This window comes from Amphibalanus amphitrite, unplaced genomic scaffold (genome assembly GCF_019059575.1).
Source record: "Amphibalanus amphitrite isolate SeventyFive unplaced genomic scaffold, NRLGWU_Aamphi_draft 000132F_arrow, whole genome shotgun sequence".
In the NCBI taxonomy this organism is placed as follows: domain Eukaryota; kingdom Metazoa; phylum Arthropoda; class Thecostraca; order Balanomorpha; family Balanidae; genus Amphibalanus; species Amphibalanus amphitrite.
The window spans coordinates 1-12,975 of record NW_024881627.1 but is presented as its reverse complement, the minus strand read 5'-3'; the positions used below and the strand labels follow the sequence as shown (position 1 = coordinate 12,975).

At 53.0% G+C, this 12,975-nt stretch overlaps 3 protein-coding genes across 6 annotated transcripts; 1 reads left to right on the top strand and 2 right to left on the bottom strand.

Annotated features, from left to right (window-relative positions):
- Positions 1-718: 718 nt before the first annotated feature.
- On the bottom strand, positions 719-2,691 carry LOC122382002 (EF-hand calcium-binding domain-containing protein 7-like). Its single transcript, XM_043366841.1, has 3 exons — positions 2,462-2,691; positions 1,025-2,021; positions 719-790 (listed from the first exon to the last, which is right to left on the bottom strand). The coding sequence occupies exons 2-3, from the start codon at positions 1,994-1,996 to the stop codon at positions 719-721; spliced, it is 1,044 nt and encodes a 347-aa protein (XP_043222776.1). The 5' UTR covers positions 1,997-2,021; positions 2,462-2,691.
- Positions 1,807-6,550, top strand: LOC122382011 (E3 ubiquitin-protein ligase rnf146-like). 4 transcript variants are annotated; one of them, XM_043366850.1, is made up of 6 exons: positions 1,807-2,029; positions 3,391-3,676; positions 3,929-4,085; positions 4,238-4,379; positions 4,694-4,824; positions 5,100-6,550. In XM_043366850.1, the coding sequence occupies exons 1-6, from the start codon at positions 2,016-2,018 to the stop codon at positions 5,345-5,347; spliced, it is 978 nt and encodes a 325-aa protein (XP_043222785.1). In that variant the 5' UTR covers positions 1,807-2,015; the 3' UTR covers positions 5,348-6,550. The 4 variants fall into 4 exon arrangements, with proteins under 4 accessions (XP_043222785.1, XP_043222787.1, XP_043222786.1 ...); XM_043366852.1 differs by lacking the exon at positions 1,807-2,029 and adding an exon at positions 2,792-3,221; XM_043366851.1 differs by lacking the exon at positions 1,807-2,029 and adding an exon at positions 2,878-3,128.
- A 122-nt stretch (positions 6,551-6,672) lies between these two features.
- LOC122382055 (calpain-A-like) lies at positions 6,673-10,585 on the bottom strand (the record flags this gene model as incomplete). The annotated part of the gene is made up of 4 exons (XM_043366937.1): positions 6,673-9,155; positions 9,355-9,476; positions 9,906-10,023; positions 10,335-10,585. Coding segments are annotated over 4 exons (719 nt in total), but the record flags the coding sequence as incomplete, so codon positions are not given.
- Positions 10,586-12,975: the final 2,390 nt, after the last annotated feature.

Below are 12,975 nucleotides of genomic sequence, written 5' to 3'. Positions count from 1 at the left end.
TAATACATAACTGCCAACACTGCAGTGGACGGAATGCTTTCATCACCAGTCATAAACATATCACGATAGGTAACGCTACTTACCATGGTCTTTGCCTATCGCTGGCCATTGCCAAGCCGGATATCAACATAGCGCTTATTTATATCTACGATAAGTATGCAATGCTAGTTCTCTCTGTCACCGCTTCATTGGTGCAAAACAGATACGAAGAGATTATCGTGCTGACTAGAAAAATCATACGAAGTACGACCGTGAAACTGAGTTTAACTTGGGCTGGCACTTATTCAGTATGCACTCAGCCTGACCGTGGACAAAAACACATTGTGGAAAACATACCTCACGAGCAACAACCGTAGCGCCCAGTTAAACTCTGCCAATACGGTGACACGATATAAATTGTAAAATGACTAGAAACACGAGACCTTTGCAATGTCTACGCCACTGACCGACGATTACAGATGGAAGCTATCCCATCAAGACGGACAGACGACGGACGACGGACGGCTACTTTCTCAATCACTAGGCGCCACCTTCGGAGTCCGGCCCACTATCAAGCATAGGTACTCGTACTAACTGCGCCTGTCTACTCCCATCTGTGTGGATGTCGACTGACGACGAGAGAACGGAACGGCATCTCACTCGCCGACACCTGGTCTGGACGGACAGCCCACCGGTCAGGGACATCTCACAGATCAGGGACGGCGTCTCACTGGTCGTCTCACTGGTCGGGGACGGCGTCCACGGTGATCTCCACGCTCCAGGGCCGGTCGGGCCGCTCCGGCAGCAGACACTGGGCCAGCGCGCAGCCGGCCGGCGGGACGCGCGGCGGCCGCGCCACCAGCGGCCGGCAGCCCACACAGCGCGACACGTCGACCTCGGCGCGGACCGGCGCCGCGCCCAGGTTCACCAACACCACCAGCACGGCATGCTCGAGCGTGACGCGCCGCCAGCCGGCCGCCGGCGCGTCGCCGCCCAGCGCCAGCCGGCGGAGGAGGCCGGCCGGCAGCGGCGCCACCCCGCCGACCGTCAGCTCGGCGGCGTCAGCGGCATCGCAGCGGGCTGTCAGCTGGAACCCGGCCACTCGGCGCGGCGCCAGGTCCGGCCCGAACCCGAGCGCCGTCAGCGACAGCCACAGCTCTCCCGGCTCCGAGGCGTTATCCTCCGCCTCCAGCTCGTGCAGCCGCACGAAGCCGGCCTCGGTGAGCTCGCCGTTGCGCGTCTCGAAGTTGGCGCCGACGATGGCCCACTCCTCGTCCTGCACCTTCTCGCCGGCGGTCAGTTCGTTGAACGCACTGAACTCGTCCCGACTGAGGCCGCCGCTGGCGTCAAAGTCCCACAGCCGAAACAGCTCCCGGAGGTGCGCCGTGTACGCCTCAGTGAGCCGCACCTCGCCGCCGGGGTCCACGGTGAACAGCTGGCGCTGCGGCGAGTCCGGCGCACGGTCAGGCTCGCGCAGCAGCGCCGCGGTGACCGTGTACTCTCCGGGCTCCAGTCGGCGGTCCAGCCGCGCGCTGCCGCCGGCCGCCGCCGAGGCCACGCCGAGCAGCGCGCCGTCAGAGCTGCGCCACAGCAGCAGCAGCAGACAGCGCTGCGGCTCGGCGGGCTGCAGCAGCAGCCGGCAGCCGGCCGGCCGGCGCACCGTCAGCCGGTACTGGGTGCACTGCTGCGGCCCCAGCGGGCCGTCACCCTCCGCGGAGAGGATGGCGCAGCCGCGCACAGACGCCACTTCTGGAGCAGCGTCCAGAGCCAGATGGTTCGGCCGCAGCGCCGCCCGAGTCGCCTCGTACTGCGCCAGCTTGTCCGCGTAGTCGTCCAGGAATAGTTTCATCGACGGCGGGTCTCCGCGCGCCGCCAGAATCGTCTCCAGCTGCGCGATCTCGTCCGCGGAGAGGGCGTCACCTCCCTGCATCAGCTGCTGCTTCCACTCCCTCCACTGCAGCGGCCGCCCTCCGGCGTGCTGGGTCACAGCCTCCACTGCTTCCGAGAGCGACTCCATCTGATCTGCCGGCACTGAAATGGAACTGCCCAGGTAACCAAAAGTCAACTTTCAACACATCTTTTAACATCTGCTTTCAAATAACTAGCTCATGAACACTTATTAATATGCTCAGGTTGACATGCATTCATTCCATCCATAGCCTACTTTTCAATTGCTATGAAATGTGGAAGCAGAGCATCACCATCAAGATGAGGTTTGCACAACAGAGGCGCTCACAGGCTTTTGGAACCTTGATCTTGCATTATTTTGCTATTTTGTTTTTTCTAATGCCACCAGTTGAACGTAAAATTGTAATACCATTACGTCGCAGGTAAAAGCATTAAAATTTAAAAACCATCATAAAATTATTTCATGTCTTCCTTACCTATCTACCTAGAAACGCTAGAAACATACCAAAATAAAAACCTAGGTAGTAGGGTAGGTCGGTACTTGTTTCCAAGTTTAGGTACTACTTTGACTTACGAATGCAGCGTTTATTCGGGTTTTCCAGTGGCTCTGTATTTTGAGTCTCGACACTTAGTGCATTCCAGGCCCTTATAATTCTTCAAATGTTTTAAGTATTGTGAAAAGATACTTACCCTCTTTTTATACTCAATAGTCGGCAGGGTATATACTGCCTTGGTCGGCAGATCTTTGATACTCAACGGACTCGGCTTGCCTTGAGATACGCTTGACTTGACCCTTGACTTGACCCACGGTTTGACCCACGGTTTCAAGCACCACGGTATATAGAGAACTTCAAGCACGGTTTGACCCGACTTGACCAAGGACTCGGGAAAGGGCTTGGAAAAGTAAATAGCGCAGCTGCGACAAAATATTTTGTTCAAAATCTTCAAAAAACGTTTCGAAATGAAATTGTTTCATCAAATTTCCATGGTAACCGAGCCAACCACAAATGACAGCATAGTATTTTCTTGCGCAAGATCAGCTTGCGAATAATAATGAACAGAAAATCACAAGAATGCCTTATCGAACGATAGCTGGCCTAACAGCTGCGTGTCCGTTCTCGCTTGGTAGCCATTGATATATATTGATAACAGGGTTACATATTGATATTACAGTTATTTTTTTGTAGAATTTCAAAGCTTATATAGGAGCCAGAAAAGTGTTCAGCACTTGGGTCTTGCAGGTACATCGACAACCAGATGCCAATGCAGTGCAGTTCCGGGGTGGTAATTGTCACCCTAAAATTTTGCCAACAATGCACAAGAAGAAAAATACCGTAGGTGGTGTTAATTTTTTATTTTATTCTTTTGTTAGTAAAACAGGCCTCTAATTTCTTGATGAATACTTGCATCTATGACTGAAGTCATCAATTTAAAAGCTGTACGAAATGTGCAAACTTTTCAACTAATCCCTGCTTGGTTTGATTTCCATCTCTACTTTTCCAGATTCTGGCACGATTCCAGTTCCCCCAGTTGTTTGGAGATGTCCCGGACAATCATTGTGGTACCACCCGATGCCGGTGGGCGGCGGCCGCGACGGTCAGCCCGCGTTGCCTCGCTGGTGCAGCTGCTGGAGCCCGCCGTACCAGTGACTCTGGCGGCAGTCAGCCCGGCAGACCCCCCACCAGGTGGCTCGGCAGACAGACCTGCGGACGAGGCGGCGGGACGACCCGGTGCCGTAAAACGGCCACGGACCGGCCTCCTCACTGCCGGCAGTCTGGATTCTGACTCGGTAAGCATGTACTGCACGCTGTGTAGACTCAGTGAACTCTACTGATAATAGTTACTTCAGATTTGTCGGTATTTGTCATTTCTAGCTCGTCATATTTAAAGCTGTGGTTCTTGCTTTAGGTCAATTAAATCCTTTAGTCTACCAAAGTCAAAACCTAATTGAACTTGAATGTTCCCTTATTCCTATAAGCTGTATTCCTGATTTTGATGTGTTAACAACATTCTTATCATTATTCTATCCATTTCCTCCCAGCCATCATCTGATGCCACCGCAGCTCCTTTGGATACGACGGAGCAGACGCCAGCTGCCACCAGTGCCTCTGGTAGTCCAAATGCGAACGATGAATACGGGACTTCGCCACCAGGCTCAACCGACCCAGGACCTAGCGGCTCAACTGCGACAACCAGCGGTAAGTTACTGCGTTTGTTATGGATTACAGTAGTATCCCCACCACCTAGTTTGTAAAACATCGTAAAATGTGTGCTATACCGGTGACGGTGTAGTCTGTGTATCGGTTTTCGCCATCCTGCCCACGGCTGATCTCTGTGATATCTTTCCCAGCGGCCGGTGCGACCGGGTCGGCCCAGCAGGAGAAGCCCGAGTGTGGCATCTGCCTGGATACGTGCCTGCACCCGGTGAAGCTGCCGTGCGGCCACGTCTTCTGCTACCTCTGCGTCAAGGGTGCCGCCAAACTGTCGGCACGGTGAGAAATGGTCGGGGCCGAGGCCGGGGGAGGCGTCAGCTGGACGAATTGTATCCATTGATGCAGGGGAGTAGACATTGAATGCTTAGTGCAGGTATTGTAAGTTCGAGATATGCTAAGCGATCGTTTATTTAATCTAGCAGTTGGGTGGTACGTTTCAACAGATTATTTAATTGTATGACCTTGGTGTCTGTCTGTGCAATGTGAATCACAAATTAGCTGCATGTCGTCCATTCTCGGTATCTATCAGTGCCCCGCCCCCGCCGCTGTGCGCGGCTGGCTACTGACATCTTCCCACATTTTCACACCGCCAGCTGCGCGTACTGCCGAGCCGAGGTGACTGAGAAATTCATCAACAACCCGCGGCTGCTGGACGAAACGGAGGTGGAGCGGGAGCTGACGGACACCAGTCAGAGTCACCACTGGCTGTACCAGGGCAGGCACGGTCAGTGGCATCAAAATAATGACACCATCCAGACCCGGCTAGCAAAGGGTTTAAAAGATCAGTGACCTTGTCCACTGAAAACGATCACAGTTTTTTTTTTCTTGCAAGACATGCCACAAAATTGCAAATCTCATATCACTGTTTGCATTCCATAAAGTCAAAATCGCCACCATCTTCGATGATTTTCATAATCGTTGATGGCGTCCCTTCTGCCTCAGTCTCCTGGCCTCTCGTCCTTTAAATTTACCCCACCCTCTGACCCCGCTCTTCCCCAGGCTGGTGGCGGTACGACGAGCGCACCAGTCGCGACATCGAGACGGCCTTCTCCGCCCAGCAGCCCTCCGTCCAGATCTCCGTGGCCGGTGAGCTGTACACGGTCGATTTCGGAACGTTCACTCAGTTCCACGACCAGTGCCGGGGCCGGCGCAGACGGGTGAGACGGGAGGCGGCTGACGCGCCGCCCGACCCGGCGCTCAACTGTAAGGGGGTGGCCGGGCTCCGGAAAAAGCGGCGCAGGCAGTGATGAGGCTCGGAGGGGGAGGGAGCTCCCTCAGGTAGTCAGGTAGGTCGGCTGCTACGCCTTAGGGCGCACTGGGGCTGATTTACCTGACCCAGAGTGGGCTAGATGGAGGATTTTAGTGGTCTGGTTATTGGTATTCGGCTAGTGGCAAAAGACAGGCCTATTTGTGATTGGTTTCTTCCTCTTGCCGTAGAACTAGCAGCAGTTGGGGTGGCAGTTGGGGTTTATCAGCCTCCCCTCAACCAGTATTACGAGCAGTAAGCTGATTGAAACTGTTGGTGGTTACATTGATGAGGGAGTTTAAACTTAGAACGAGCTTTTCAAACGCGTCGCGAAGTCAAAATTGTGTCGTGAACCGACTTTGGATATTGGTTCCGATTGGTTTCAGTTGTTGTACCGGACTCGGGTCTCAGAGTGTACAATGTACATGCCGGCTACTGTTCTCAGGGTGCAATGCACGGATTTGCCGAGTTATGCGCTGTGCGAAGCATATAACTGGGCCAGTTGGTCTTAGTTTGTCGACTCGCTATGGGCTATGAGGTAACTGAAGCCAGTTTGGCTGGACAATGTGTGCGAGCCGGGTCGACGCTACTTGCGTATCGCTGTGCCTAACCGAATCGAAAATGCAAACGAGCGAGGCAACGGCTCTGGCCATCGACCGACTACTGATAGCCAGAGACGCACAGTATGGCTGAGCTATATTGGTTTGTTAGTGTTTGACTGTGCAATGCGTGTATCACGTACTTTTCACCCTGTGAAGGGTGACCAATGTCACATTCGAAAATCGAACGGGTTCTGTTTTAAGGGAAATTGCCCTAGAGTTGCTGTCATGCTGTGCCCTATACATATATGATTCAGCATATACTTAACCTAACGTACAGGAGTGTCTACCTTAGACAGTCACAATCGTGCACGCGGATTGCTGTGCTTGGAAAAAATTGCTTAGAAAAGCTGTCTTGCATGCAGCTTGATACTTAATCAAGCGAGCATTGATTCCGTACTGAAATTCGGTGATGGCTACACGGTGCCTGTGTTCAATGCTGCGTCCGTGCTATTTATGATAAGTTTGAAGGTGGCGCTCCCGCCCGTACCTGATAGATGTATGTGTGTACAAAGTATTGCTTCACGTAAAGAATGATACGTTTGTGAGCTTCACAATCATAGTTGCTTTCGCTAATAAAGGAAATCACGCTTCAGCCGAAATAAGTTTGTGCTGGTTCCAGACACTCGTCTTATCTAATTTAGAGCCTTACCTCATGGGGTCAGGATCGTAGGTTGAGGCCATATGTCGTTAGATGTGCTGCGGGTGACCAAAGCTCAAAAACACATTTTGTTGTTTTGTGTATTTACGAATTAATGCTGCGGCGCACGATGCGTATCACAAATTAAACCATCAAACAGACTTTCTGTTTAAGACGAAACGTGCTGCTACCGACTACTAGATGCTTTAGCAAAATATCGCCTGTTTTGACACAGCTATGTATGCGAGATATCACAGACATTTTCGCACAGAAAATGTTACTGAATATTTTCTATCTAGGTGGTTGGTTGATAATACACAATAAATCAACGCACACAACCTTATGTCATAGACCGCTCCCACCCGTGTTGAAGTAAAATTCATTGCGCTTCTAGATGCCCACTCTGGCTCTTTTGCTGAGTATCTGATGAGCGAGATTATCATTTGGATGAACCAGTTCGCCGTCGCACTTGTGCGTCACTCACCCCCGAGATCCGCGACTGATCCACAACGAGCGAGCGAGAGAGGTCGGCGCTGTAAAGCACATCAGCGGACAGGCACCGGCACACTGCACCACGACATCGCCACACGGTTTACGTCAACACACTGCACTGCGGCACCCGGCTCGCCGTTCACAGCGATCGGCGGTGCCTTGTCCGGACTGTTCCGATACAAAGACGCTGACCAGATACTCATCAGTAGATCAATGGTAACTCGAAGGTAATCGACATACAACGGATGAAGATAGTTTGAGAACTATTCACCGGCGTATCAAATGCTAACATAGGTAGCTAACGCAGTGCGTTGAACATTTCAGTACGCTATCATCATTTTGTGTCGGATTTGTAGCATTGTTCCACTGCACCAGAAGGCACCGTGAGAGCGCAGAAAAGGGACCAGACTTGAGGAAAGGGTCGCGAGTGCCGCTAAAAGAACTGGGGAAGTGCATTAGGAGGTCTGAAGGCGGGAGTTGGTGCGAGCCAGGTAACCAGGGGATACTGGTGACACGACTATGAAAGCGATATCCGTCCGACGCGGCCGATACAGGTACTCGCCGCAAACAGTGTGACTGGTAGGAGTATGGAAACTAATATCACCTGTCGTGATTGATGAGATCAATACGTGGATAATATCCTAGCTGGCCAACCGCAGTGTCCGGCGAGCATATGCCTAACTGACGCTGAAGCGAGGGAATGTAATCGTTATGGTGGTTCAATACGCTGGCTGCCTTGATATTTATGGAATGCTGTAGCGGACAATGGCACAATAGCAAAAATGTAATGCGCTTGACGTCCGGCAAAATTATAGCCGATGTAAATTGTAAGAGTACTACAGCGACTAGGTATACTATACGATGTATGCTTATCATAGACTGTCAAAAGCGTCATGTAGCATCAGAGAGCTCCATTCACATTCCAGCAAATCCAGCACTGCTCTAGCGTTGCGGCGCTGGAGCCTAATTGTGCCGGGGTTGAGTAACATGTACTGTCGGAGCTGTGAGAGCTATTTGTGCGCAGTCGGCCGGGGCGGAAGGCTCAGGGTCGGCGGCGGAGGGCTCGGGATCAGTACAGTCAGCGCCGCTCCATTACTGGAGATCGGCTCACGTTGGCCGCTCAGTCGCAGCGGTCCACGTACGAGGCCGCCGCACTCGGAAATTACTGCCACCGCCGCCGCTCGGAAACTGTTACCGATGCCGCCACTCGGAAACTCACCGATACCGCACTCGTAAACCCACCGGTACCGCACTGGGAAACGACCACAGCAGCGGCTTTCGGAATGGTATCTGCCGCCTAATGGTCTGCCGCGGAATGGTCGAAGGTTTTAGCTTCTCCGCAGCTGTCGCAGCCAGAAAACCGCTGATCTGTCGCTGACGGAACCAGTGTAGCGGTATGAGCCACTGCTGCTGCAGTCTATAGCCGCCATGGCTGTCTGAAGCTGCCAGTGCGCAGCTGCCGCAGTCTGGGGCTATCTGGGCCACAGTGTCGTAACTCGTAATCTGCAACTGCTAGTCTCTTAGGCTGAAACCGTTCTCTAGTCCTCGGCTGGATCATCCACCTACTTCAGTCCTTGTCAGTCGTACCCCGCGCAGAGATCGGTTCGCTTCGCCGGACAGCGATCACTGGCTGACGATCGCCTGCACTTCACACTGTCGTTTAGAGATGAAAGCTGCCAGCTTCATACAAGCAACACCAAGCAGCTGTTTGACAGTGAAACTGCCTGCTGCCTTTTACGCGTCGGGCAGTTGGTTGATTGCGAAGCTGGCCACAGAGCTGTGGCTCTGCCAGCCGTTACACATCAGACAGCTGGTTGAGAGTGAAGCTGCCCACAGCTTTCCACAGGTGTTTACGCGTCGGGCAGCTGTTTGAGGGTGAAGTTACCGGCTGAGAACACCCTCAGCATGAAGTGTCCGGGCGTCTCGGGCGCGAACGTCGCCGGAATGACCACGTAGTGTCCGGGCTTCAGCTCGAGCCGCGCCGCCACCTCGCGGTAGTTGATGTAGGTGCCCGACGAGGCGTCCTCGTAGTGGTACATAAAGTGCTTCTGCGGCACGCGCTGGATCGGGTTGTCCACCTGTGACGCAAAGGACGGATGTGGTGAGAGGATAAAACAGGCGGCTGGGACAGTAAAACCGTCCAGCGGTCTTCAGCTAATTCGTTCAGAGTGAATAGCAGAAATGTTGCGTTGAATGCCGCTATTGATTGTTGAGCAACTGAAGCTGTCTGCTGAAATATGCGCTGTTTATGGTGTCCGCTGTCCAGAGAAGTCTCACCTTGTAGACGAGGAATCCGATCTGTGCCATTTTGATACCGAACTGCCGCTGGGACCGCCTGTACTCCTGCATCAGCGTCACCAGCACCGGCACCTTATCCGAGTCGTCGTCATCCGTCTCGTCTGGGGAAGGACGGGAGACGAGACAGGCGTCAGTCGTGTACGTGGGTGGGACTCTTCGACAGGCTCGAGCGGCATCATAAAAATGATGTAAGGCATACTGTCGCTGTACTAACGGAACTATTGAAAACGTAACCGTTCCGCGTATTGGAAGCGTTTTTAAACGCAACCCTTCTTCGTAACAAGAACATTGATCATTCAGATCAGTTTGACGGATAACGGCTGCTCAGTTCAAGCCAAGCTTATTTTCAGATCTGCCCGCAGTCGAATCCTTCCTGTGCCCAAGCTTCGCAACATCACCCCACCCCCGGTGTTACCGGCTCACCTGGTGTCGGGTCGACCAACGGCTGTAAGTATTGCGAGATAGTGACAAACCAGACCGCCTCACTAATTACCACCTTATACTGTTCCCGCCCGTTGTTACCGGCTCACCTGGTGTCGGGTCGACCACGGTCAGCAGGTACTGAGGGTTGGTGGCGAACTTCTCAAAGTTGTTCCGGCTGCCTCCGGCGTTCTTGCCCGGAACCCACTCGCCCCTTATCTGCTGCACCTGAAACCCAAAACAAAACCTTATGTCACTGGTAGTTGTCGGGTGCATGCACTTCTTACGGCTTTCATTTGGGGAGTTATTCCAAGCAGAGGCCTCTTGCACCTCTTGCAATTGCATGAACTCGCTTCCTCTCATCTTATGCGAGCTCTCGTTGACCCCGCGGTGACCTCTCGCTTCTGACCCAGCCCAACCCGACCCGACCCGACCTGACGTGACCTAACCTGAGCTCCTCCGATCTGACAAGAGCCGTTCGCATCTCTACTGACTTGACCCGAGCTCTCCTGACCCGACCTGACCCAACCGGGCCTTACCTGTCCCACGTGGTCCACGCGGCCGTCATTGTCGTAATCAGGCCCCAGTGTGCACACGGAGGCCTCCTCGAACTGGGCGCAGAAGTCGCTGAACTCCATCCAGAACTCCCCGTCAGCCAGCGAGGTGACACCCAGTCGGCCCCGGGTCACCTCGTCCACACCCGACCAGCGCTCATCACTGACGGAGAGAGACAGGTCAGAGGTGACCCCAGTGATCGAGCCCGAGTAACCACCAGTCGACCGCGGGTGACCTCGTCCACACCCGACCAGCGCTCGTCACTGCCGGAGAGAGACAGGTCAGAGGTGACCCCAGTCGACCCCGGGTAACCTCGTCCACCCCCGACCAGCGCTCGTCACTGCCGGGGAGAGACAGGTCAGAGGTGAACCCAGTGATCGAGCCCGAGTAACAACCAGTCGGCCCCGGGTGACCTCGTCCACACCCGACCAGCGTTCATCACTGACGGAGAGAGACGGTCAGACGGTTGGTAAGACGCAATCAGGGTGTGGAGTGTGTGGACAGCTAGGGTCATTTTTATTTATTTATTTATTTATTTATTTATTTATTTATTTATTTATTTATTTATTTATTTATTTATTTGCGTAGATCACCAACAGAGGAGTGCAACACCGGCAGACAGTCAGTAATCAGGATTTCGTTCCAATGAATGTCGCGTGGAGGAGTGAAGAGGTCTGTTGCTGAGAGAACGAGCACAGTTTGTAAAGTATATTGCCATGGGTAAGCTGCTTGCTTATTCAGCCAGGTCAAAGGCGCGTGCGATGGCTCTACTATTCGTTTCCATGGCTTCAAAGGATGTAGGTCGGTCTCTTTCAGTCGGACGGGAATCACCGCTGGTTATTTCATTTGGCGCGCAGCCGCCGCGTTCTCCAGTCGACCGGTATAGCTCATTAGCTGAGTGCTGCTCCTTCCCCCTCCCCTCCCCTACGCCTACACAACTCCCTCACAGGAAGAGCCCCGGGCAACAGGCGCCTCCCCCCCTCGACAGACAGGGGGAGGGGTCGACTAACGGCCGCAACTGCAAGTATCGGCCTTGACACTGTCGGCTGATCAGTTACCACTGCCAGCGGTCGATAGGGCGCTCAGCCTGCCGAGCTGCTGCCTGGGCTAGTTTACCAGCTTTGCTGTAAATACAGCCGACAGGTCTCTACGACGCACTGGGAGTGGGCTGATTATCCGTTGGGTAAGGATAACACAATGCACTTTTTAGTTCCGATATCTTACGATTTGAGCCGTGATGACATTGGGGATTTTTCATTATGAGTCAGCACAACTGGGGTTTTATGCTCTGCTGGACGTACGGCTCTCGCGAGATTAAGCGGTAGGTTTTGCACTTTCACATTTCCGGTTATATCTCAGAAACTAATCGATCTACGATGAAGCCAGTTTACACGATCATGGCCGGCTTGTTACCCAACAAGTCGATCGCATCTTCAACACTTCAAAGATATAGCCAGATATCTATATAGATATATAGCCGACGAAGATATAGCCTGAAGTACACTAAATTTTCTAGGTGCAAAACCTACCGCTAAAACCCGCGAGACCTGTACACAATGCATCAGGCATTCCTCCTGTTGTGCTCGTATACCTACGTCATGCTGAGTTCAGCGCAATTCAACCACAGAAGGATGCACACAGCGGCCTGCCACATCGAGCACTGAGACTGGAGACATATTGAGAGGACACCAGTGGCGGATCGACTCACAAACGAACATCACGGTCACCCACTCTGACCCCTGTGAGGTTAATGAAGGATGACGGGGAGACCCAGAGATAGCTGATGAATGACGTGATAATCCGGAGACAGGTGACAGGGGAAGTCCGGAAACAGGCGGAGGGTGACAGACTGACTGGACAGCCAGGAGAAAGAAAACAGGAGACTGGACAGAAAGGCGAGAGAAGACAGAGGAGACCCGGGTGGATCATGACAAGTACCGGGGACAGGTCAACCATACAGGGACCGGAACCAGGTGAAACGTGCCGGCGAATCGCTTACTCCGGAGACAGGTGAATAACGGATACGATCTACTTTGTACCAGGGTATATTGAGTGAACTCTGTACGGTCTCCTGGAAACTCCCGGCGGTCGGGCGTGGCTAATGTTACCATGGTAACCGCGTTTCCGCCAAGACCTCCTAATGAGAAAGAGTGCTGTGTTCCGCTGCACAACATACGCCGCGACTCGCTGACATTTGCACTCCGCGCGTTGTCAGATCCAGAGGCTTTGGTACCTACAGGTATCAAAGGCACGCTGGTTAGATTCTGGGTAAGAAAGGCTGTGGCTTTCAACGAAATGACGAATACTCTTCACAATTTACGGTATGCATTAGCAATGCCAGGAAAGGTCTCCGATCAAAGGAAAGAGGAATGTGGATATCAAACATACTACACTGAGCCTGGTTATACGCCAGTGGTACCTTTCAACGATGCTTTTGCAAAAGACCCAAGTCTTTCGCTGGCATCCGATGTCTGAACTTGAACCACACTGCTAAACTACAACTCATAGACTCTCTCTCTCTCTCTCCTCTCTCCTCCTCCTCTCTCTCTCTCCTCTCTCTCTCTCTCTCTCTCTCTCTCTCTCTCTCCTCTCTCCTCTCTCTCTCTCTCTCCATCTCTCTCTCTC